Source organism: Anopheles coluzzii, chromosome 2, assembly GCF_943734685.1.
Source record: "Anopheles coluzzii chromosome 2, AcolN3, whole genome shotgun sequence".
In the NCBI taxonomy this organism is placed as follows: Eukaryota; Metazoa; Arthropoda; class Insecta; order Diptera; family Culicidae; genus Anopheles; species Anopheles coluzzii.
Window position 1 is genome coordinate 13,647,454 of NC_064670.1, and position 26,444 is coordinate 13,673,897.

The 26,444-nt window shown below is 49.0% G+C and overlaps 2 protein-coding genes across 4 annotated transcripts; one reads left to right on the forward strand and one right to left on the reverse strand.

The window, feature by feature from the left end:
* On the forward strand, positions 1 to 11,734 carry LOC120949539 (actin-histidine N-methyltransferase). The gene is made up of 3 exons (XM_040366908.2): positions 1 to 1,860; positions 10,229 to 10,513; positions 10,619 to 11,734. Exons 1-3 carry the CDS (start codon positions 1,157 to 1,159, stop codon positions 11,109 to 11,111), a joined length of 1,482 nt encoding a protein of 493 aa, XP_040222842.2. The 5' UTR covers positions 1 to 1,156; the 3' UTR covers positions 11,112 to 11,734.
* Positions 1,867 to 25,448, reverse strand: LOC120949538 (uncharacterized). Of its 3 annotated transcripts, none has more exons than XR_007452012.1 (4): positions 24,441 to 25,448; positions 22,402 to 22,728; positions 3,193 to 6,547; positions 1,867 to 2,735 (listed from the first exon to the last, which is right to left on the reverse strand). XR_007452012.1 is itself a non-coding variant. In XM_049606351.1 (4 exons), exons 2-3 carry the CDS (start codon positions 22,618 to 22,620, stop codon positions 3,269 to 3,271), a joined length of 3,498 nt encoding a protein of 1,165 aa, XP_049462308.1. In that variant the 5' UTR covers positions 22,621 to 22,728; positions 24,427 to 25,448; the 3' UTR covers positions 1,867 to 2,735; positions 3,231 to 3,268. The 3 variants fall into 3 exon arrangements, 1 of the variants encoding a protein (XP_049462308.1); XR_007452011.1 differs by having other exon boundaries at positions 24,427 to 25,448; XM_049606351.1 differs by having other exon boundaries at positions 3,231 to 6,547; positions 24,427 to 25,448.
* Between the last annotated feature and the right edge of the window lie 996 nt (positions 25,449 to 26,444).

Consider the following 26,444-nt stretch of genomic DNA (forward strand, 5'->3'; position numbering starts at 1 on the left):
TGCAAAGAAACAACATTTCAGCACGCATGCACGTCACCGCGTAGCTCCTCAGCTCGCTGCATTTTCGATGCCTATTTATGCAATTTAACTCAGTTTTTTCTGTTCCGAATCTTGCTGGGAGCGGAAAAGCGGATAAAGTGGACCTATCCTCCCACAAGTGTCGAAAAGGGTGTGTGTGAGTGTGCGTGATTGTGTACTGAGTTGTGCAAGAAAGCCGTGATCACAGAGAGCAGCAGTGGCCGCCGGTCCGGGTGCGAGTGATAAGTACGACGGTGATTTGTGTGGTATTCCGGTGTGGTGTAGCCGTGGGTAATTTACGTGTTGTTTACGTACCGGTCCCTGTCAGCGGTGATGGGCATGTTTGAGTAGTTTTTCGAATAGTCCAAATACTTCGCCACCGGACCCTCGACCGCTCGGGGTGAGCAGCAAGAGGCGAGTGGGCAATTTGTGCTTGCACGCTTGGTACAGTCGGCTCAACCCCGATCGTGCATCGGCCAACCGGCAAAGATCATTTATTCTGCCGGCGTGCGCGCGCGCGTGTGTGTGTTTTGATCGGAAAATTACGATATTGTCAAGTGTGTGGCTTTCAGCTGCCGGCGTACCGGGGACAAGATCGTAAGGAATTTGGTGCAGCAGCAGCAGCAGCAGCAGCAACTGGGAAGGAAGCGGAGTGTTGCAAATTCGACCTCGGACACACACACACACGTTCCGACCGTACGGGTGGTTCACTAGTAGATCATCGCGTTCCGCCTCAGCGAGCAAGCAAGTCAATCTACGGCGCACGACCCATTTTTTCGGAATCTATTTTAAGTACGGGGCGGACTCGTCACACACCAATCTAGTGTGCGGGGAAGGTTTGCTTGGCTTGGGACATCTCATCAAAGGAGCATAGAAAAATTAACTCTCACAGTCCCCCCCACTCCTTAATGTGGATTCGAGCGTGCGTGCGTGCGTAGGTGATAAATATCCCCTCTAAAGACGACGGAGACCCCCAGAACACGAACAAAACACGGAAGGGGGGTTGGCGACAAAACTTTCAAAAATACATAAATCACCGTGACAAGCAATATAACGACGGGGTAGAAGAACGGGCCGCGCGGCACGTGACAACGTAGTCGGATCAGCACCACCACGCCACCCCCATCCGCGCCTCAATATGAACGGCGGCGCCCCCACCAAAGCCCTCTCGAAGGGTAAGGTGAAAGAGCTGAACGGGCTGGTGGAGGAGCTGATGCAGCACGGGTTCCGGGAGGCGAACGGTGCCGACGAGCTGCTGGCCCAGCACCGCGACATGGCCGGCGTGCTGGACCGCATCCGGCGCGTCGAGCCCAAGCTCCGCACCACCAACGGACGGCCGCGGATGGAAACGGTTGCCCACTTTATGCGGTGGGCGGTCGAGCGGGGCTGCCAGGTGGACAATGTTCGCGTCGCCGAACACGCCGAGTACGGGGGCCTTGGACTGGAATCCTGTGGGCCAATACCGGCCGGCGAATGCATTATCACCGTACCGAGGAGCATGTTTTTCTACGTCACCAACGAGCCGCGCTACCGGCAGCTGCTCGAGCTGATGCCGGGCGCGATGATGAGCGAGCAGGGCAACATTATGCTGGCGCTCGCCCTCATTATGGAGCGGTTCCGGGCGAAAAGCGACTGGAAGCCGTACCTGGACCTGCTGCCCGACCGGTACACGACACCGCTCTACTACACGACCGAGGACATGGGCGAACTGGCCGAGACGGACGCGTTTCTGCCGGCCCTGAAGCTGTGCAAGCACATCGCCCGCCAGTACGGGTTCATCCGGAGGTTTGTGCAGGAGAAGGTGGACGAGCTGCGGGACTGCTTCACGTACGATGTGTTCCGGTGAGTTTGAGATTACAAAGGGAAAAGAGGACGATACCACCACTGCCTTTTAATTAGATTTATTGTAATTTAAGAGAGTTTCGGATTGGTTTCACCATCGACGTTAAGTCGGATTGCTCCTTAGTGTTCCCCTCCTTAGTGTTCCCCCTTGGTGCTCAATCAGGCGGGCGTTGGGCAACTCGAACTCCTATTCTACCATCCCAACCTATCCTTAAAAGAAACGGACATACGGGGCATCGTTGTTTTAATCTATAAATTATTTCCCTACCGGGCTACAACGCGTACCGCCAACGGGTTGTCGTTTTGCGGGTCGTTTTTACACTATCGCTGCTCTAAATTAATGTATTATTCTTCCTTTCGAACATCATAATATTGCACATTGGTTTTGTCTATCTTACAAGATTTTCGTTCCCGCTCCATCTCCTCCCTAAGCTTCTTAACAACGTACGCACGTTACTAGTCTACTGTGTAGATAATTATGTTTGTCTCTTTAATACATCACTCTGGAAACTCTGGTCTACTGTTGTTCGTTGCTGCTCTCCTCCTTTCTACGCGCAACGAACGGCCGCAACCGACCTTGTTGGTCCTTTTGCTCGTAACCATATCTAAATAACCAATTCCTGGGAAGTTTAGTCGCATGTTGCATGGACAATCGTGTGCCCGAGATGTCGCCAATCTGCGGTTGCTGCTGCTGCTGCATACCCCACGGCTACAGGATTACCGTCCGTACCGTTTCGGGGCACGAGGGCATCAACAGCGCGCCGGAATTCCATCCTTACTTCTCGTACGCCCCAATAAGAGTTCGATACGGTGTCGGTGCTGTCCTTCTTTTTTGTGTTTTTTTGTTTTGTTTCATTCGGTGTGATGAGACCAATCTGAAAGGAAAGATAAGAAAATGGGTACGCGCTGCGTTAGTGCAACTTTTACGTCTCGTGGTCGTGCCGAGCGAGCAGGCGAGCGATAGCGGTTTGTGTAATTAAATTGCACCCTTTCAGAGCTTCAAAGTTTTAGCACGAAATTAGCACCACAATCCGAGAAGCTTGTGGCGGTTATGGGGAAAACCGAAAGTTTGTCTAAACTTTGACCAGCAATGCAAAATGCACACTACTACCCACGCCCACGTGCGGATTGTGTTGCTACTGTTGCCATAGAAATCAATGCTTCGGGTCGATGCTGTGCTGTTGACGAAAGTTGGCAGCAAAAGTTGGCTTAATTACAAACACATCCAAAACGAAGTGCTGTCGGTTTTTTTTTGGGAAGAAATCTTCCCAATAGTTCCTTTCCGCTGCACAACTTTACGATAGCAATGCAATCAATTATTGCCACACTCACCTACACAAACAGATAAAAAGAGCATGTGCTATCACAACCGTCGACATTCCAGATTTACGGCGTAAATGCCCCGTCTCTACTGGAACGGCTTCCGGTCCCACAGGTAGTCCTGTATCTCGACCGAGTTCGGATCCATCATGGTGCGCTGCCGGCCCGCCGCTGTCGCTGTAGGCGCTGCGCCCGCCCCACCGGTGCCGCCGGTTCGTTCCGCCAGGGCACGGTGCGTCGTGTAGACGACCTGCTGCTCGCCCAAACTGCTCGACCGGCCCGAACCGGCCGGTGTGCAGCTGCTGTGGGCCTGCTGCTGCTGCTGCTGCTCTTGCTCCACTCCGCCATGCAGTATCGGCAGCCGCCCCTTGGCCATGTGGAAGTGTTCCGTGTAGTTGAGCTTCTGGCGCCGGCGCTGCCGCACCCGGCACGCCACAAAGATGGCCACAAAGATCAGCAGCGAGACGCCCACGATGGCCGAGCTGGCCACGATCGCCGACCGGACGCCGACCGGCATCGACGTGCTTTCGATCGTGACCGAGCCCCGGTGGTGCTGAAACCCGTGCCCGGACAGCTCCAGATCGAGCAGATCGCCGTCCACATCCATCCGGTCGTCCCCAGTGCCGGCAGCCCCGTGCTGCTGCTCACCATTGCTGCCGTACGCGTGTTCCATTGCGGCGGACATTCTCGAAGGCACGAGCAGCCTATCCTTCGATCCGCCCTTCACTAAAAAATGCGACTCACTGCGATGGTGGTGCTGGTGGTTGCTGCCGGCGGCGGCCCGCGACCGGTGCCGGTCCTGCTGCAGCGCCCGGGCCTCCTTGCTGTAGCCCTCGTCCGACGGGCGGATGTTGATGATGGAGGTGAAGTAGCTGAAGCCCTGCGAATCGTGCTTGATGTCGTCGGGCCGGATGCTGCGCAGATTGCCAATGTTGAAGCGCGGAAAGTGCTCGAACGCCGTCACGATGTCGATCTTGTCGTCGATCGGCTTCACCTTGCCGTTCGCGATCTCCGCCAGATGGAGCTGGCTGGAACCGCGGCGCCGATGCTCGAGCAGCTGGTCGAGCGTCATGTTGCGCTGGGACAGCACCTTCGCTAGCCGCGACCCGATCCGCCGGTCCTCCATCAGCTCGAGCAGCTCGCGCCGCTCGTCCGCGCTGGTGATCGGCGACAGGTCGTTAAACAGCGACGGATTGCTCTCCGTCACGTCGCGGTACAGCTCCTCCAGGCTGTCGGTGAACGAGCGCTGCGTGTGCTCGCTGATGCGGCCGATCAAATCGGCCACCGCCGCCTCCTCCTGCTCGGAGTCGCGCTCCTCCTGCGGTGTGGCCTGCGGTCGCACACCAGCCGACGAATCGGCAAACGAGGTGAACTTCTCGATGATGTTCAGCCGCGGCTCTTCTTCCCCTTCGTCCTCCAGGTCATCGTGCAGCCGGTGCTGGCGGGTTGGCGGTTGCCGTTTGCCGGTCGGCAGGTCAGTTGTAACCACTGTCCCTCGCTCCCCAGCACTGTCATCCTCCAGCTCGACGTCGGACAGGTTGAGTGGATCTTTCGTCGCCGGTGGCCGCTTGTCGGGTGGTGGTGATGACGGCGATGACACCACCGTTGCTCCGTTCGAATCGGCGGGCAGCGTCGGCGGTACCACGTTCGTTAGCTTCGGTTTGATGGCGATTCGGGGCTTCAGTTTCGGCACGCGAAGCAAATGCTGCTGAAGGGGCCGATCGGGCGACAGCTCCACCATTGCTTCCGCTTCCGGCAGGATGGAGGTGGCCTCGACGGAGCTCAGTTTGGGCGCAACGAGCTTCTTCGCCGTCGGTGGCTCGACCGTCGTCACGGTCAGCCGGTCAGCCGAACCGGACGAGCTAAAGCTGGCCGGTAGGGTGGTGCCGTAACCGTGGTGCCGCTGCCTGCCGCCGGTCGTTTGCTGCTTGGCCCGCTGCCCGACGAGGGCGGCCGACGGTGTCCACTTTTCCCGGGTGGTCGGTGTTAGCAGCAGCAGCGATGGGCTCGTTGGCCCGCTCGTCGATGGTGTGGTTAGGCCCGGTTCGGTGCGGATGTGCGTGTTGCTCAGGTCGGGCCGTATCCGCGAGGCGACACCCTTTATCGGTCGCACGCGCTGCTGCTCCTCCTTGTGCACGGGCAGGACCGGGTTGAGGGCGAGCTGTTTGATTTCCACCGTTGGGAAAATGTTGCCCACACCACCACCACCACCACCACCTTTCTGTCCGTTGTTATCATCGCCAACCGCATTGCTCGACTCGTCGTCCTCCAGCGGATGACCATTGAAGCCGGACGTCGTTAGCATATCGCTAGCCGGTGCTGGTAGCACCGTGCTCGTCGTTGGGCTCGTCATTATCGCGCCGGTGGTGGTTTCGCCGCCCGGCTGCGACACTCGCCCGGTAACGCCATCATCGTCGTACACCCGAAACCGTACGCTCGAAAGTGTCGGCGAGAGGGTCGACGCCGGGTCGGTTTCGCCAGCCGTCGACGGCATCGTCGTTGTGGTCGCGTCCAGCGGGCTCTGGGTCAGGGCGGCCAGTGCCATCTGCTTGCCCTTGATAAGATCCTGCAGGGAAATGTTGCGCTGCTGCAGTATTTCGCTCAAACTCAGCCCGTCCGACTGCTTCAGCAGGGCCTTCAGATCGGCCGCCGACGCAGGAAGCTTGCCGGCCGTCTCTCCTGAACCACCACCATCGCCGTGTTCCTCCTCGGTGCGCCGGGCCTGCGAGTAGGGCTTCCGGTACGCTTTCCCATTGGTCGGTGACGGTTCGGTCGGCCGGCCGCCGGCAATTCGCCGAGACCTATTCGCATCCATAGGTGGCAAATTCCCGCCGGCCGATGCCGCCGCAGTCGATTGTCCACCGGGGAGTCGTCTTGCAGGTATTGCCGCCGCTGCCGCCGCCGGTTGCTCCACGTTCACCGCATCCGTGTAGGGATTGTGCATCCAGTCGCCGGCGCGCTGCTGATGCTGCTGGTGATGATTCCAGTTGCCATTCGTGCGAACACCCTGCCGAAAGGCGGACGGTGGCACCTTCTGCTGCTGTCCCGCCTCTTCCCACCGTACTGCTGGCAGGCGCTTCCGTTCGGATCCGCGCGTCCCGGCCGCCGCTGCCGTCGGGGAGGAAAACACGTTCGATTCGGTATCGTTATCTTCCGGTGCGGCCGGCGGCCAATAGTCGTCCTGCAGTGGGCGACGTTTGCGCTTTCTGCCCAGCCGACGTCGCCGGCGTCCGTCGGGCGGTGAGCTGGAAGGTGCCGACGGGCCGTGCTCGGCCAGGGGCTGCAGGGATGCATCGGTTTGGCCGGGCTGGTGCTGCAGCGCTGCCGCCGTTGGATCCTCCGAGAGCAGTGTCGTTAGCGAGAGTGCCTGGCAGGAGAGGATGGGTTGAGAAACATTATTATTAACATCGGGAAAGCCGTTCGAACAGCATTTCACGTCATCTCACATGTGAACATGCATGTCTAGTGCGTTGATACTAATAGCCAATTAAATGGGTATGCGCACAATGCAGCAGGGCTCAAGGCTTCAATGTTTCTAGCTACCTACTACGTCCTACGGCCGCAGTTGGTAGTTGCTGTATCCCAAACGAAACGATTCTTTTAATGGTATGTTATACCGTAATATCAAATTCTGGCATTCAATAATGAACCTGCAAACTAAACGTTTCGGGTGAACTCGCAATTGACATTTAACCTTCCTTTCCATTAGCGCAATACGTCAGTTAAGCAAGCTTCCCGTTCCATTACAAAGTGGACCTAACTCCACCACCGAAAGGTCAGACGGCGAAGAGCACGGAAATCGGACGCCAGCATCGATCCGATGCGCTCAGATTGTCTGAAAAGCTTTCCATTTTCCACTCCAAGTTCACGATTGGAATGTTTTCTAGAGCATCCAATATGTATATATTGAACCATTATACCATGGCCATTGAGCTCGGCGGTTGCTATGTTTAGCTGGCAAAACCAAGCTCATTTACCTTGAATAATACGAAAAACTTACCGTCCTGCTAATATGTATCTCATCCACATACACACACGTAAATACAAACAGATAAATCAGGACGCGGTTCTCATCTGCTAGGCTAGGCTTCCAGTGAGCTCCCCCACGACCCACATCTGTCCACTTGCAAATCCGAATTCGCCTCAGTTCCTGGGAATTCTAAAACTAGCTTGAAACACTGTCTATTTGTAGTGTGGTGTTTTGTTGTGCCCTACCAACTCCTCCAACACAATGCCCCCCGTCTCCGGCTGCCAAGCCCGGCAGCTCGCATGCTCTGCTGGGTGAGTGAGATACGAAAACATGGAAAAGCAATTAGAACACAACGGGTGGCCATAACGCATCACAAAACTAATCATAAAGTAAAGGTGACACACAGTGGGCACAACATTGTCTGTGAGAATGCGGCAAAAAAGCATATGGCCAGAGTATGGTCAAACCCGGTTCTCTATTGTTCGAAATTAAGCACATTTTTCTTGTCCCAGAAACGAGTAGGGAGGCGGCTTTAAACTCTGGCTAAATCCTTGCTCTACCTACCCAGCCGGGGTGTAAATCTGGCCCTTTTCTGTTGTTTACCGAACTGCTTCTGCTTCACCGGGACCGGGAGGTCATTTCATTTATGCATCCACTCCACTGCAAACAAACCCAAAGCCCCTCGTCGCATTGGTTGCCCTTTTTGCGCTGTACCCCCACTGTTGGCCAATAAATGATGTTATTTTTAAATGATAGGAACACAAATGTTACAGCCACTTTTTGCAAAATAAATGGCATACACACACAGGTTGCCGTCACATTTCGATATTGATATGTTGTGTGCTGTTTGCAGGCGGCGGGATCCCGTCCATTAGATGGGTCACGGCAAAACTTTGAGTTATTAAATTCTCGTATCCCTCCGCCTAGTTCCACTTCGATGGCCCGGTTCGGGCGGTAACAGCTGTGTTTGCCGGGGTTTTCATTAGAGTCCGTACTAAATATAGGACTAGGAGGGGGGGGGGGGGGGGCGGAGGGAGGGGAAGAGAGAAGTGGACTGACAAAATCCTAACATCACTAAGGATACCCGAGAGCCACGTCTCATAAATCGGACAACCCTCATAAAGTGCAGTCATGCGTTTTGGGGGCCAAACTCGGTACTGCTCCGATCTCCGATCCGATTTGCATTACTTCTGCCTGTCCGAAGCAAAGTCCTTTCACGCAACCACGCACACACACACAGGACCAAAGAAGGACATTCTTCCATTCAATACCAACGGTGGTAGATCGGAAAGCAGCAGCAGCAGCAGTGGCAGCAGAGGTTTAGTGGCAATTTTTGCCGGCAATGTCTCACCGTCATCATCCTCATCATCGTCATCATGTTCAGATGTTTCATCGTGTTTGGATGACGGATGAAGACACAGGAAGGACATCGGATATCTTTCCAACTACCGGGGACGTATCCTGGGAGGCATTCTTTCCAAACCAAAGGATCCTAAGCAAGACATCCTCACACACACACACAGCGCTGGAAAAGGGAGAGAAAGTCAGTGAGGCTGACATTTTCCGTTTGATTTGAATGCCGCACACGGATGGGCGAGTTTTTACGCAGTGACGATAGGGGTGAGACTCGGCCTGGAGGGGCCTTCGGAAAGGGTTTGTGTGGGGAAAAATGTTGTCCCCTTTTTTCTTGCTATTTCCCATACCTCTTCCCATAAGGATGAATTTGTTGATGTTTTTTGTTGTTTAGGAAATAAGCTCCAAAGCCTAAAGGATATGTGTGCAGAATGGGGGGGGGGGGGGGGGGGCTCTATTTGTTTGGGTCCGCTACATTGTTACGGTGAATGGTAAATTTTGGCGAAAGTTGGAAGGAACATATTTGCATTTCATCATATTTGCCTTACCCCGTGTTTGCTGGCTGTGGAAGGATTGTGATTTCCTCCCCCATTGTTTCGGCAGTCTTGTAATAATACACACAAAAAGAACTCCTTCCACCCCTTTGCCGCAGGCTGTCTCAAGATTAGTACGAATTAGCATGAGATTGATTGAAATACTTTTAACGGCTTAACATTCTTCTCGCAAATACCGGGCTGTGTGATTTGCCGTGAAACGCTCAGCACTTTGCCAAAACAAGCTTAATAGCGGCCAATCGATTTCCCGGAGGCACTCTCGACACTATTAGATGCTAGATGCGGTTCGTTCGCCAGTTTCTCGAGCACGCCAGGGCCAACGATTTCCAAGAAGTTTGCCCCCTCCTTTGCACCGGAGGGCCTCAAATTTATGCGTTTGCAATGCTGATATCACCAGTAGAATTGATTTAACTCTCTCTCCTCGCTCTCGCTCTCGCTAGCATATGGTCGGTCCAGTCCATCCCGGCATCCACTCGGACATTATTGCACCGACGTACTGTCCTCCGTCTCACCGCCGGCTCACAGTTGCCCGCTTGCTTGGAAACCCAATCGGATATAAATTGCCTGGCAAACAGCTTGCAGCGTGGACCAGAGGTTTATTTCCGAACCGAATATGCCCTGTTGCATATCGTCGTCCTCTTAGGCAATGTTGCCGCCACCACGATCGGCAAGCGGAGCCTGGAGAGGCATAGCACAAGCCAAGCAACGGAATTAGGGGAAAATTGACTTTATTGCAAGTAGCAATGCCCACAATCCTGGCGATGGCTTTCGATCCGGTGTGAAAGTTTGCAGTGCGGGAAGGTTTGCTTTTGTTCCGAAACGATCGATATATGATCTATTCCCTCGACTATTACCGAGCTACTAGCTGTCTCTGCTAGCTTACGTTCGGTATTTGCTAAACAAATTGTTGTATGTATGTTGTGTGTGTGCGTATTTGGCTTGCATTGGATCGATGTTACCTTCTCGTTAGTGACTATGTTACTGGTCACATTAATACCATTTTATTAGGTCTGTTTGCGGACTGTTAGGCATCAGCAAACGGCAGCGTTTAATATGCTCTTACGATGATATTTAGCAATTAAACATCCCTCTCCCCCTCTATAACCAGCACAATAGAGGTAGAAATTTACTAAATCCGATTGCTCCTCTTTACCTTGCTTATCCCACACAGCTGGGCTGTCTCGACGGTTATGACACGACAGAACAAAGTACCGGTCAATCTGGCCGAGTTCGACGGGATGGACCACACGCTGGCACTGATCCCGCTCTGGGATATGGCAAACCACGCATTTCCCGACACCGCGAACGAGACTCGATGCGTGGCCGAAACCTGTTACAACGCCACCAACGAGCAGCTGGAGTGTAGCCTGACGCGGGAAGTAAGCGACACCGCCAGCGTACCAATTTTCATCGTTTACGGCACGAGAACGGATGCCGAATTTCTCGTGCACAATGGGTAAGTTGTTGCAGCAGCAAGCAAGAAGATGTTTTATTAGTTCACACTTTCCATCATTTAAAAAAAATCTCAACACTGCTCACTGGCATATCTTCCCTGTTTCAGCTTTGTCTGCCCCCGTAACCCGCACGCGAACGTACAGAAGCGCTTTACCCTGGTGCCCGCGATTCCCCTGTACAAGGAGCGGGCGCACCTGCTCGAGCTGCTCGGCATGCCGACGACGGGAACGTTTAGTTTTGGGCCCGCCAGGGAACCAGCTGCCGCTACTACAACTACACCGATATCCCAGGAACTAATCTCGCTGGCCCGCGTTTCCTCCATGACCGCTAAGGAGCTGGACGAATATACCGCAATGGAGGAGACGCAACGGCAAACGCTGCGCACGTACCAGGCGCTACTGCCCGCGGAACTGTGCGCCCGTACCGAGCGGTGGTTGGCTACGGTGATGAAGATCATGCTGCTCCGCTATCCTACCACGATCGAGCAGGACGAAGCGTTGCTGAAAACCAACCGGCATCACATCCGCCGGCTGCTGATCGAGTATCGGCACGGGGAGAAGCAGATACTGCGCAGCTGGTGCACCCTTCGCGGGGTGTAAACTGTACTGCAAAGCAACCATGTTGTGGAGCACCCGTTCTGATTGAATCGGGTTCTTTGAAATACTATTTTCTAATACCGAGAACTTGTTATCGCTGACAAACCCCCCATTTTCAATCGGATCGGAAACGACGGTTGCGCACTTGCAGCGAACAACTAATCAACCACCACCAAATAGCTTCACGGCAACATGACTTGAACATGAATAAAGCTTTAATGCAATAGCATATAAAGCTTTTGTAGCAACGAGCGTATGTTCTAGTTCACGGTGCAGCAAATACTGAACATGAAATAGTATTATTTTGCTTAAACCTTTGCAATCAAAATTCGTAAAAAATCTATCAAAACTTTCCTCTTGTTATGGTTAACTTAACTTAGTATTAGCTGTGCACAACCACTGATTGGATTTAGTGGCTTTGTAGCGGTTTTTTTTTGTTTGTTTTTCTTATCACATAACAGTCATATTACGTTTCGTTTTGCATAATTGTATACGCTTACTACATGTTCTATTGTATGTTTTTCTTGTCACCCACGGAAGCATAATTTGCCTATAAATCGTGTAACGTTAGAGTGGAATAAAAAAAATCTTATATTATTCTTGATAGACAAGAAAGGTAGCATTATTCCGTGACGAAAGAAAGTATCGCCAGCTTAAACTAGATAAGTAGCATGAAAAACAATATATCCTAGTGCAATATGTTTAACAATATTGATGAATCAGTCGAATTCATGGTAAAATACTGAGATTAATCACATCACAACTATAATTAGTTCATAGCAAATCTCTTTTCAATGGTCGCCCTCGACAATACTCTCTTTATGCACCAAAATCACATAAGCAAGCATCACTGAAATGTGAATCGGTTGCGTTGAAATGCATTTCCGAAATATGATACGATTGTTGCGTGTACCAGCCAAAAAGCCGCTCCCCAACGTACTTCTCCCCATCTAAACATAATCCTGACCACCACACCCTCCTTTACCCCCTGCCATTAACACGCACTCTTATTGCAGTTTTTCGCCATGTAGCCACCAAACCTGCGCCTGTACACCATCTGGCAAAGCAAGGCAAAGTTTCATGCTGCCCCGGTGGTTAACGGGTGTACCGGCAACATCGTTGCAAAAAGCATAAATCGATTTATTGCCGCTGATTTATGCATGCTCACCAGTACGGATGGGGTTCAGTTAGGTCAGCGCCTGTGCCACACACTCGTTCCTTCCGTGCCTTTCGTCCTGTGTAGGCGCCACAGAGACAATAGGTTCACACCGCTTCGCATTGTTGGTGGTGGTTAAGGTTCGCAAGGTCGAAAATCCATCAAAACCTCCAAAACGCAACATACATTCACCGCTCCGTAGTGACACCCACACCGTGACCGGTTTGTGTGGTCACCAGTTTCGTTCACTGGTGCATACGGCTTGGGGGATGAAATGGTGGATTTGGGAGAATCGGATTCGCGTGTGGTTTTATTGCAATTGTTCAACCAGAATGGAGCACACAAAAAAACGAACCACCACAACGAACAAGCGCAGAGAGACAATTTTCATGGAACCGCCGAAACGGTAAAATGGCCATACCGGATGGCCGGATAGATTGAAATGTGGTGCACCGAGATGTGTGCCGACGGAGAGATGGGGAAGGATGGGCTTTATTCAAACATTTAGTTTTCGGAGCAGTTTAAGCAGAAACCCACACAATTGACACTACACTTCGTGCGGATTCGTTAGAGGTGTAGTTAATGAGGTTTGATTGTGCGGTACGGTGTGGCAATGACGTGCCGTATGTATGTATGCAGATAACAAATAGTTTTTACTGTCCCACCCATTATTGATAGGTGCTTTTTGTTCACTAGAAATGCAACCATTTGCCTTAATTAATCGTACATTAAAGCGTTAACAGCCAGCGGGCAAAATGTTTGCCCTCCTACAAGGGGAGTAGGATTTATGATGCTAAACAGCCGCGTAATTAAACCGTCACATGTCACACGATGCTTTCTCTCTCTCTCTCCCTCTCTAGTGCGAATGTTAATATTTTCATTTCCAATTACAGTTTACCTATACCGGCCAGCTATCACAACAGCGCCGCAGCCGAAGGAAGGGCCAGATTACCGATCCAGCAATAATAGCTCACAGCCATAAACAAATTGGAAAACGATGACTTTCCCCCCAAATCACCCTGCCAAAAGTCAACCCGATCGTACGACCGCTGCCCGACGGATGCTGTGTGGCGTGGCTTTCTAAACTAAACGGAACATCGTCGTACACACACACACACGCACACAGATATCCCTCTTGGTGCCAATCAGGTACGCCGAGTTTAATTTCATCCTGTGACGGTGAGACACCGGTCGTAGGACGCTGTCGATGGCACAAATTGGTGAAAATTAGATTATGAAATACCGCGGGCGTGCACAAAAGAGCAACGGCGCGACGAGAAAACTCGTCAACCTATAGGTATGAAGGCACTCGAGAGAAGGAATAGGAAGAAGAAAAAACTGTGTAGTTTTCGGCCCTGATGAGTCCATGTGTCCTGTCAGCGTTGGTCCACAAGTGGTGCTACCGCGAAAGATACGCGTTTCATTTAATGCTATTAATCCAGCCGAATGAAGTGATTTCTGAACGCGTGCAGGCCCTCGTCCTCGGCCGAAGGTAGAAAAACGGAAGAGCAGGAAAAGGAAAATTGGATTAAAACGAAAAAGCTCGTTATACAGCCCCAAACCCTATCCTGCCCGGGCACAATCCTTTTGCGTGCGCAAGTGCTTATCGGCACGGACGGGGCAATGTGGGTCTTACATTTATCTCTCGTGGCGGTTTTATTTACCCTCGGTCTCTCGGCCACGCGTGCAGCAACGGTTTGTGGTTTATTTTTACCCAACAAACCCACCCACCCATGCGTGCATGTTAATATCGGCTTCGTTTTGCCCCGGGGCCAGTTTGTGTTTTGTTTTCCAACAGTAACAATTTTAACCGAAACGGCAAACGTTCGGCCCTTTGGCTTGGTATGGCCCGGGCACAATAATCATCAAAATAAATGCTCCACCGGAAGCTCCTCCTGGGGTGCCTGCTTTCTGCCAAGCCGCTCCTGTTGTTGTTTTTTTCACGAATAAGCTTTTGCATTTTTGGTTTGATGGGCACAACAAAAAGGAAGCAGCAAAAACATCGAGATGAACAACCAAAAACAAACAGAACCCTATCTGCTTTCCGGGGCTGGGTGTGGGTATGTAGTTTAATGGTTCATATATCGGAACAACGGGGCTTCATAACAGCAAGAGATGCCAGTTTTTTTTACTACTACTACTACTACTGATGAAGCATCATGGCCAGCGGAAGCCCTTCTACACCGGAACGCTTTGCGCTTTCGAGTGGCGTAGATTACGTTTTTGCACTCGTTAGAACACACACGAACACACACACAATTTGATTAACAGTTATTACTGTTGTCTCCCTGGCAGCTGTGCAAACATGATGTGCTGTGCGCGCAGCAACGTTGCCAAACCGCGTTGCCGTAAGCGCGCCCTCGTACCACGTGTCATGTTGATGTTTGCGCGTGCATGTGTGTGTGTGTGTGTTCGTAACTACAGCAGAAATTTATACTTTTTTTCCTTCTGGCAGTTCATCCTGCTCACCACTCTCCCCCCGGGATCCTGTTTGTACCTGTGTGTTCCGCGGCGTACAACATCGATCTTTCGCCGACCGCGTGTCCTGTACAGTGGCGCCCGGAAAATTGGCCCAATCTTGCTCTCGTGCTACGTCGAGAGGGTGCACTGGGAAAACAATTTTCTCAACCACACCAGCCATAATTGGATCCAAAACTTGTGACAAGGCTAGCGGACAGCCCGCAAACAGGTGGTGGTTTTGCCGGGGGACATTTTGACGTCCATTTTAAAAGGGTATTTAATTGCGGTAGCAATATTGGCATCAGGCATCGGAGGATCAGGGTTTCCCTAATGCATAGTAGGATTAGTGAAATTTCGGTATGGTTGGCAAGTGATTAGTAGGGTCAAAGCGAAAACCTTAGTCAAAAATGAACAGGTTGGCTTGCTGGGCTGCTGGCTTGCTACTTACGAGCAACCGATTGTCGTCGTGTATACTTAAATTTCGTTGGTTTTAGGATATTCGAAGTTATTTATTTGGGGTAGCAACCAACAGTAGTAACTAAGAAACTAACTAAAGGCAGAGAGACACCCTTTTATATCTTTTACTAATGGAGTTTGGTTCTTCAATCTAATTCAGTGACTTAAAGAGGATTGATTTTCCGATTATGAATATAGTCAAAGGCTTGAACTCATGACGAGCATGCTGTTACAACATGTTGCGTGCAAGTTGACGTCTATACCACGGGACTCGCCCAACGAGTTGCTTCTAATAGAAGGGTTTTATTGTAGAGTCTAGTTACGATCGGTTTGATGGAGAGGGTTTTGCCATTTTTTATTCATTCTAGCAGTATTCTATTGACGAAATCGAGATATTTCTACGTGTAATTGTCGACGTTTGGAAGTTCTCGAATCGAAAGATTAACTAAAGAGTACTTTTAGAGTTCCCATCACAAATCGAATTATTTCAGTTATTTCAGTAGACGTCCATTACCAATCTTAACAAATGAAAGACAGTGCACTTTTTGGTATTCTATTTACTTGAATGTACGCACTACAACCATGTCTGCTGGCAAACGTTGTTGCTGGCACACACTGTTCTCTCTACCACACCGGTATCACATGAACTTTTGAGCCGAGCGCTACCGGGTTGTGCGCACTATCTATTGTTTTGCTAGCTCGTCTGCCGGGCAGAATGTGCACCATTAGTCTTTTATTTTCCACGTTTTATTGTCATTTGTTTTAAGCATTTTTTATACCTGTAGTATGTACACCCTTCCCGCACCCCTGATGCGCTAGCACCATTTGATTGAGCCGTTTCGGTAGTGTGGCGTGCGAATCCGGTGTTTGTCCACTTGTCACAACGTTTTCGTTATATTGTAACCGTTTTTTTTTCTTCTACACATTTTCCCCGCAATATGTTGGTGTATGTTCGGATCGTTCTTTCTTTTTTTTTTCAACCAGCTTTCATGTTCTGTCTGTTGCTGGTTGTTAGGACGAAAACGGAAACATAGTTTTTTTTTCTCCTACACGGTTGCTTCTATAAACACAACAACATATTGGCTCTCGCGATAGGAAAATAAAAGGGGGAAAGGTGGTGCAGAACAGCAGGAATGGGGGATGGGGAGGGGGACAGGAGTGATCGGTTTCGGGAGTGCTGATTAATGTTGACACATACCGTGTGAAAATCCCTCCAGCCATTGCGCGCGATAAAACTATTCGACAGCATTGCGGTGCACAGCAGACACGTGCATTTTGCTCGACTGCACACGATGTTGGAGCGATGCCCGGTGGGCTGATGCTGATTGTGGTTTAATTTATGCTACCGCAAGGGTGCTGGTTTTTGGTTAAAAATTGAACAGACAACCCCTCTTCCCTCGACATTGGATTGTCATAACCAGCAGTGTGAATAATAATTTCGCATGACATGTTTGGTATTGGGACTCTCTCTCTCTCTCCCTCGATCAATCAATTGAATGAGAAAAAAAGTGCAGTGCAGCTTGTTTCATAGACGAACGTTTTGACCCTGTCCAGCAATCACTACAAACCGGTGTTTAATCATTCGAACTCGATGCTTTTACTGCACATAAACGCATTTGATGCGAATGAAATACGTTTTGGCGTAAAACGGTTTCCCTACCCCGAAATCGCGTTCTTTTCTCGGAACTCACATCACGGGGAAAATGATTTCTCCCTCCCCACTTCTAATCCCGTACACGATCGTTTGCTACATATGGAGCCGGACGGAAAATGATTAATATTTTCTCCGAACGAAAAATAAAACACAACCACACTCCACACCGTCGATGCAGTTTCCCGCAGCTGTATCGAGAGACCGGCGCATACCATCGATCAATGCCGAAACGATGCACTAAAGGCACCCCTACACACACACACACACACGCACGTACGCATTCGATGCACGCGAATGCATCGAGATGGAAAGTAAGAAGCTTATCAATTCTGTTTCATCGCTCCATTCGGCACGCCGCCGGCTCGCGTCCCCGTGCGAAACCTTTTTGCGATGCAACACAAGTGAGAAAATGCGCGCAAAGGGAGGCAATAAGGGTGGTACACAACACACGAACGAGCGGCCCACCCTTTCTTCCGTACCGAAGGACTCTCACATGTGTGTGTGTGTGTGTGTGTGTGGATCGAAAAGAAGAGTTTTCTTTTCCATTTCCATCCCCGGTCGGGCGTTAATTTTCATAAAAGCAGAAAAGCGGTGCCTGATGAAGTGGACAGAAGAGAGGGGTTGGGCCGGCTCAGTTGTTCAACGGGTGGTCGGCATTCCACCATTCGAACCGGTTCATTGAAGCGTAGGAAATCTGTGTACGAACGTGTACGTGCCTCAGTGGCCGATACCTCCGCCGTGGATATAGAAAAGAGAAATCTTTTCCTTCCTATCCACCAGCGGCCCCCCGTGTTGTTGTAGGGGATTGGCTAGTTTTCCTGCCTTTCCAATACACGAGCAACTGCAGCAGCAGCACCACCACCACCACCACTCTGGCTGCACCATCTTTCCCTTCTTTTGGGGTGAAAATCAGCCGCGTAGTGGTGAAAATCGGCATGGCCCAAAGACGCCACAGCATGCGAAAAAAGGATGCTGCGCCCGGGCAGGGGAATTTGATGCATGATGCATGCCGGGCGCATGTTGCATGCCAGACGAATGTGCAATGGCATCGGCATGCTTCGCCGGCTCCCATGAAAGAAGCGAACGTGTGAGCCCGCACACACATAGGGTTTATGTGCAGCAGCATAAAAACAAAAGAGTGAAATAAGTGAAAAGCAAAAGAGTTTGATCGATCGAAGAATTGGTTTGATGCATCATCCCGGTGTGCATGTGTGTTGCTCCGGAGCAAGGAGTAAAATGAAGGCTGTCATGTTGTGAACACGAGCAGGAAAGACGTCGAGAAAGGAACTCACCCAGCGTCGGTGAACATGAAAATGAATAATAAAAAACAGAAAGAAAAAAAGAAAGGGCCACTGTGTCGACTGACGTGATCAAGAGATGGCGATGATTTCAAGTGTCGAACAAGTGATACACAAGGGCAAAAGCGTGTGGCGATACATGGTGCACTGAAAACGGTTGGCGATTGGTTTTTAGTAGCTTCGTTGCGAGTTAGGATTCATAGCTAGTAAAATAGATTCTCGTCTGAGATTAATATTGCATACCACACACCGCAGGCGAGATACGGGTGGAATAATACACTGGTGGCATACGATCACTGTTTGAAGCTTGGGGTGCGCTATGAGCAATGCAATTTTTTTATCCAACTAACGAGAAAGCTACGAGCACCGATATTGGTTTTTGATAACGTAGCGTTGGGATATCAATTTTTGATTACCAAGCGATGGTTTTATGAAAGGAAAGTCCACCAATTAATGCTGTTCTGTTCTATCACATTTTAAATTGATGTTCCGAGCAGCAGTTTGGTCAGATATTTTTTAATACAGTCGTTAATCGTTGCCATCAAATTTTGGCTCTAAGGCATCAATTCTTGACTTGTCTGAAAGTCACCGATTTTCGACTCTTGTAAGGATCATGATACATTTACAAGCTATTTGAGCTGATTTAAGTCAATCGTAATTTTAAACTACAAAGAACACTACAAAAAATATTTCATTTGATTGTTTTTTTTTTTGATAAAAAAACGAATGAAATTAATATATTCTCAAGACACACTTTACACCGGAAAATACATGCCAATTTTTTCACACCATTTAAACTTCAAAAATTGGCATGACAATATAAATATTTTAAATTATATCCATTGGATTATTAATTAATTGACTTAAATTGATTATTTTTTTTTGGAACACACAGTTTCAGACAGTAAGTGAAATTTTGTAAACAAAACAATTGACTTACAGTCGAAAATTGATGCCTTGGAGGCAAAAATTGTGACACACTGTAAATAAACTGAGCACCTTAAAGACAAAAACAAGGTATGTTAGAGCCAAAATTTAGCGTAAACGACTGTAAGATGTAACACGCTACATCCTATATCTACTAGCTCACTTACTATAATTGACACTATTAGTTGCCATCATGCGATGATCATGCCGTCGTCTTGAAAGTGGATGAAGGTTACCTCAAGTTCTACATGAATTTTTGCACATCTTTGCATCTTTGGACTTTACTTCCATACCATTTTGTTCATTTTATGTTTGAATCAGAGTCCAAATTCTTACTACATAACTTTACATTTTAAAATACGAATTTTGAATCTCTTTGCACGGTTCCCGGAGTGTTTGAAACCGTTTGTCGTCAAATGCCTTAAAGTTGAACGAGTTTTCATGCTTATAGAAAGTCATATAGATAAAAGTCACTTAGCGCCTAGTAGGCATAATTTGCTACAATGAAATTATCCACACACTGGCTACGGACTAGAACTCCGTCTGATAAATCTTTCTTCCAAAAGCGGCGGCCAGGAGAACGCTGGAATGTCCAAAAGCCGCAAGAATTCTATGAACGATGGCTTACCGATATTGGGAAGTCACACCATCTCACTACCAAATAATGAGATCATATTGCAGATCTTGCACACTATTCAACACTCAACGTATTATAGGACACATCACTTAAGATTATCTTTCAATTTACAACGAATTTGTGTTTATCATGCGTCCTGCTTGCACAGCAAAAGAACTCTCATCGTTATGGCAACCAGGGACCGGGACTGTATTTATTGCATAGCTTTCAGCATCAGAGCCCATTTCATACACAATTACAATTATCTCTTCCGTTTCATCACCATCCTTGGGGCAGTCTCTTAATGGAAACCGAGCGTACCTGTCGGGGGAGGCAACAAAAAAAATTGGAGATAAAACGCTCATCTGAAAAATCAGGTACACCTCGACACAACCTGATCCGTGTGCTTTTGAAGTGTGGCGTTGGTGGTGTTGGTCGGAGCATTTTCTTTTTTTGCATTTAAAATATCCTTCCAAAAATCGTCCCGAGGGCAAGGCATTCGGAAATGGAAATTTCAATGCGTTATCTTTCCATTTATTGCTTGCTCGAGCACAACAACAAAACATTCCAAAGCCCAAAGCATTCCACCATCTGCTGCTGCTGCTCACTCGGGTATAACGCTCCGCAGGGACGGGCTTGCTCAGCGCTCCGAGATATGCGCTGTAAATCGTAGCAGAGGCATTCTTTTTGTTCTGGCGGGCGCGGCAAGGGACCAGCGGCAAGCGAGACAAGAAAATCAACAACCCGTAATGCAAATACTATGCGCTTCCAAACCATCCCAACCCCGCTGCCATACATATTCCAAATCACTGGCGTTCATTTGATCATCATCATCACTTCGCTCCACTGCTTGGCGTATCACAACCGGGACGAACGAACTCCGGGAATGCCTCGCCACCAGGGAATTGGCGGGAATGGAAGGGGGGAGGGGAGGGGTGGAGGAATGGCAGCAGAGAGTTGAAGGCTTAGTCACTTGTTTGCAGCACTTCTTTCGCGGCAGGCACCAGAAGTTAGCCGGATAAGAAGGATACGGCGCGCAAGGCTGTCTCGTGTGTCGTGTACGAGCGCGCGCCACATCTCGAGCTGCTCCTGCTGCTGCTGGGAGCGTTTTTATGCGAAATTCCCCATCCGACGATGAAGCTCCTGGCAATGGCTCCTGGGTCGGCGGATCGGGATGGTGGGGGATATTAAAATATTCATATCAATATCGCTTTAGCTTATGCTTGTGTGTCCCTTTTGCTGCCCCGACCCCGCTGCACACTTCCGGTAGTTGCAGCCGGCAAGGGAACTTCAGCACATACTTAGAGGGGGGTAGGAAGGGAAAATGCTTACCACCCTCTTCCAGGCAAGCCGGCCTGGGCAAGTTGTGCTAAATTTGCATCTTATCTTTGCAGCTTTTTCGAACGAAAAGCCCTCGATATGGCACGGGCCACCCATCATCGCTCAAGTCCCCTCTGTTGCTACCGTGCAGGGCGGGATTCCTTTTATTTATGTGAAAATTTGATGCAGGTATTTTATTTTACGGAACAGATCAGTCGACACCGGTTTCCAGCAAAAAAAACGGAAGACAGGACTGTGAGAATTTCTTATTTGAACCCCCTCCCCCCCGGCCTTTCCGGCTAGGCTCGTAACTCGTAAGGCTATTCTGTTGCCTTCGATCGTTCGGTTGCAAGTTGATGAAACTATATACTCCACCCGGGTAGTAGGCTATGGCGTTGGTGATGTAGAGTATGCAACCGGGGCTAGGACGAACCCCTTCTCGGGTTGCCTGGGCCTGTACCTACACGATGTTGATCAAATTATTATACACTATCAAGGGAGCTGCTCAAGCTGGGGAGAACGAACCACTTCCACGGGAGAGTAGATTACACGCGCAAGCATTATTAATTTGTGTGTATTTTCTTCCTTTTCATCGTAAAGCACTGGGCGTAGATAGTAGCTACATTGTGCCTCTTTGTATTCGCTACATTACACTCCACTAATCAAGCGCCATCGCCGTAATGTAGTCGAAATTGCTTGTAATACAATAATGCGAATGAGATGATTTAGTTAGTTATTTAGTAGCGAAACTTTACACCAACATTGGCGTGTGCTGCGGCCCAAATGCCGGTCGCGCTAGGTCGCAAATAAGTAGAGCAAGTGATTAAAAATTCAATACTCCTGCTCATCCAATTAAATCCAGGCCCATGACTATTTTGGCCGGGATTCGATCCGTTGGCTTCCCCAGGATCTGCGATCTGCCCCATCGCACTAACTATTTCTAGAGCGATTGTTTTCTATTTTTTCCTCCCAGCAATAACTCCCACGGGATACTCTGCTTGGCTTGTATCCGTTCTCTACCCACTCGGTCACTACATTTTTCATGGCTCAATCGATCCACAATCCCCTCTCTTCTGTCCTATCCTGTCTCTCTATCGACGGTGTCTTCTACGTTCGTGCATTAAACATAACCTTTGCCGGTGGCGGTGGCGGTGAACTTTACCCCCCAGCGCGTGCTTGAACAGTACTGGTAAACAGTGGGTTTACTGGATGGGATTTATTTTTTCTGGAGTTTTAAAATCGCAACGTATTTTTAAATTACAATTCTTCCTAATCTCTGCTTAATGAAATTATAGCTAATTGCAATATTACTTATTAAAAAATAGCAGCATATTTACTACAATGACTCGTTTTTTTACTCCTCTCCGCCTCTTGCCCAACGACCACCGCTGCGCTGCGTGTCCTACCTGTGGCATCAATTGCTCGCCTTCTTCGCTGCTCGGCATGTCTTCCGGCTTGCTGCCCGCGGACGCATTGTATCCCTCAGCCCTGCCGACCACGGTGGCGGCACACAGTAGCATCACCGCCAGCACTGCACCACCAAACGTCGTCACCGACCGTTGGCCGTTCCAAACGCTTCCCGCTCGCTGCAATCGATACAGCCGTACAGTTCGATGTGGAATCATTTGGAGGACTGTTTGTCGGGGACACTCGCTTTAAACGATGGTTGCAGGGCACAATCACATACACACACAGAATAAGTCACACACACTCGTATCTATGTTGCTGTTACCCTGAGAGAAGGAGAAAAGAAATGACATTTCACATTCCGGCTTGCTATGATGATCGGTGACGCAATTGGAAATTTTTGGCTTAATTGCTGTCACAACTTTTGGTCATTATTTGACATATTTAACAACCCCCTATCAAATGTAATCTTCTTTTTTTTATTTCCTCCCCAAACACGCAAATGTCTTTTTAATAACTCCCTGGTGAAAAAGGAGAGGAGAATTGACTTGAGTAAATTAAAAAAAAAACACCCTTGTTTCACATTTCCCTATTTCACATTTTCAATCAAGTCACTTTGAAAAACACACACACACACACACTTCAGTACGTCAATCATGCGATTTTCGCCACGGTCGATTGTGCCTTGCGTTCGATAAACAACAATTTGTTCCAGCATCACCTATCATCATCATCATCGTCATCGTTGGGTATCGCGTGCATGCGTTTTCACTTGTTGATGCTCTCGCCAAAACCGCCCGGCAGTTCGTTGTGTGTGTTAACGCACCCCGTTGCTTTTTGTTGTTGCGTCTTGGCGGGGGGATGTGTTTTTTTTTTTTTGCTTTTTTTTGCTATGCTCGCTTCTGCATCACACTTTCATTCACTTGCGCATTTTCACCCGCACCAGGCGCTAATGTGTGTATGCATGCTCACGCTGCATCACGGTTGACGCGCATCCTCGACAACTACGTTCTTGTGCTATGTGAAGGAGAAAATGCTACATGGGGCGTATGATTACACCCTCCACAATAAACGCTCTAATTATTCCACGCTCTAGCTGTGTACATCGCGCAGACAGTGAATTTCGTTCGATGGAACATCGGATTTAACTAAGGCGACAGATTTTGTGATAGCTGATCCGGGTTATCAATCCGGGATCACATCAAAAGGATTGACTTCCAAGAAAGAGGCTGCTCGAACGTTAGCAAAGGGTGTTGCCCGCACCGATTCTTTCAAAAGCTAACGTATATTTTTACTGTTTTAAAGTCTTCCAAGCCTTTTTTTTTTCGTAATAGTCAAGCATGAGTCTTCTTCTTGGAGCTTAGAGCTGACACCCGCCCTGTCGGTCTTAACAGTTTTTGTCGTAACATGCTACCACACTACCTCCAACCGATTTGTGTTTGCTCCCTCACGACACCTACTTAATGGGGTTCTCCGAAAAAAAGGTGCCAAGAAATGCTATGAAGTACTAAAAAAGAGAAACAAAAAACAAAACCATCCTCTCCAAAGATCACACATTACGGCTAACAAATTAAAAGAAAAAAAAAGTACACGTCCATCCCCATCCCATCGGTCATACGATTCCCGTTTGAGGCAGTTTTTCGTTTGATGTCCAGTTTCTTTTTTTTGTGCTTTTTTGGATTTTTCACGCCTCACACAAGTGGGCGGGCAGTGTTTACGCCACGGACGCCAACCGACCAACACAACTTTGGCGACACTTGACTCTGGTGGTGCAACAAAAAATTTGGAAAAAATAAAAAATTAAAAAAGGGATTTAATTCGACGTCTAGCGCAAAATCTCGACCGATCAAACGAGATGCCACTCGTGCCGTGTCAGTTTCCTCTTATCTTCGCCATCTGCAATCCCCCAATCCCGGAACTACACTGAACAATGTTTGCCAATTCTCGCAACATTTCCCATTTGCTGTTTGTTTTTCACCGAAATGTTAACACACTAATTATATTATAGCAAATTAAAAACATACACCGATGCACGTACACACAAAGTTGGAAAATTACGCCACCCGTTACGGTTTGGGGCCACCCTTTGCGTTTACTTTTCGCCTTCGACCGGGTGCTATGTTTTGGCCACCCTCGGTAAAACACTGGCGAACCAACACCGAACAGCCACGGCAACGGCCACTTTTGTTCTCTTTTGTGACGAGATAAAGCGCAGCCGGAGACCACTTTCTACGCCCGAGCGCAACAACAGACTGGCATTTCACGTCCATCCGGCAAAGCGGTCCAGCTGGTCGCTCGGTCGATCGGTCGGGTGCTGGCGAGCTTTCGGTTTTGTTTCTTTTTTTTTGTTGTTGTGCCAACCCCCACTGACTGGGAAGCGGGAGATGATGGGAAAGCTCCAACGCTTCTTCTCTGCAAAGCTGAGAAAGCGCGCGCAAGGGCCCGTTAGAGAGAGCGGGAGCGTGCGATTGCAACCGGCACGTCGGTTGCCATGGAAGCGGATGGGATGAACAGCTTCGGGCTTTGCGCCGAGGCTTCGCATGAACCATGCATGAGCACATGAATTCATGCGCGCGTTGGAGGATGCTGTGACGGTGGCGTGGCTCGTGCGCCAGCATGTGCTAGCCGCGCGTTGTTGCTCCGGATCGGGCTTCGGTTCGGTTGGGTGATGGTTTGTTTGCGTCGTCTTCGGCAGGTGGCAAAAAAAATAGTGAAAAAAAAACCGGTAACTTCCATTTGTTGAGCGTTTCGCTGTTCGTGGAAGCGGTGTTTAACTTTTTTGTTCTCTCCGCAAGCTGCTTTTGAAGTACTTGCGAACCACCCGCAACCACCCATCATTAGTGATGTCAGCTGATTTCGGCCCTCAAAAACCGCTTAGCCAATCTGTTTGTTTCCCCGAAAGCGAATCCGCAAAACTTCTAACGGAGGGTTTTTATTCTTGTGAATTGTCCTCTTTAGTGTTGGCTTTTCTTTTCTTTTTAAGTATGCTTCCCAACATAAATAGAAAAATAAGACAAATTTTCTAAAACCAACCTGCAAGCGGGGTGGGCGTTGTGGATACCGCATTACACTCACTCCCCTCAGCCCGGAATAGAACTCCACCAGTAGAAGGAAAACAAAAGCGCAGAGGCATCGCACCAAAACTTTCTGGCGGCTGCTACTTGCTGCTGTTGCTGCTGCTACCGTTTGTTGCCGCAAAAGTTATGCTTAAGCTCTGTGCTCTCCGAAACAAGATAAAACTGCCCAGAAAAACTTCCACCAAGCTGTTGACCCCCCATCCTGCCAGGGTCCTTGCTGAATCCTTGGGTATGGGGGATTCGTAACGATTAATTTAAATCTACACCGACGGCGACCGATGAGTTGGGTTTGTGGTATGGTTTCTTTCTGCAAAATTCCACTTTGCAAGCTAAATTTGTACTCACCTCACCTTCCTTATCCTGCGCCTGCTGCAACTGCTTGCTGTGCGTTTGCCCTTTTCTGCCTCTGCTATTTCAAACTTTTGACCGTAAGTTTTGCTATCTACGAAAGTCAGCCAGGATTTCTTTGGCAAGGGCAAGCGGGGCCATTTGGATTCGGTGAGTCAAAAATACTCGAAAAGATTTTGATGAAGATGTGGCTCCCTCCCCCCCAAAAGTTTGCCCACAAAGGGTACGAATGAAAGCAACAATCTCTAGCATCTAGGAAGAAATAACACAATGGGAATGCGAATCAACTGCACCCGATTTTGAACATTGCGTAGTGTATTTTTGATGTTATTTTTGCAATAACAGATATTTGCTCGTATTAGAGCATCGGACGTTTTTCATGCCACACATCATCACCACAATATCCATCCATCCAGACACAGCATTCCACAATATCTTCACAAACACAACATTTTATTAGCAGTTCATCGTAGATTTCAAGCCCAATTCCAAGAAATTTCAATGAAGCAGGTTCGCGATAGGCTAATTATAGTCGCCCGATCATTATCAATTTGTTTCAGAATTACTTTTCAATCTAAAAATGCATCATTAAATTAAAAATCGAAACGAAAAATTTC

Bases quoted from the DNA above. Each gene is read 5' to 3' on its own strand.
- LOC120949538 (XM_049606351.1), bottom strand. From the start codon at position 22,620: ATGATTCCACATCGAACTGTACGGCTGTATCGATTGCAGCGAGCGGGA. The intron at 6,548-22,401 runs GTAGGACACGCA...CTCTCCTGCCAG, and splicing joins GCGAGCAATTGATGCCACAG to GCACTCTCGCTAACGACACT.
- LOC120949539 (XM_040366908.2), top strand. From the start codon at position 1,157: ATGAACGGCGGCGCCCCCACCAAAGCCCTCTCGAAGGGTAAGGTGAAA. The intron at 1,861-10,228 runs GTGAGTTTGAGA...TATCCCACACAG, and splicing joins TTCACGTACGATGTGTTCCG to CTGGGCTGTCTCGACGGTTA. The intron at 10,514-10,618 runs GTAAGTTGTTGC...TCCCTGTTTCAG, and splicing joins GAATTTCTCGTGCACAATGG to CTTTGTCTGCCCCCGTAACC.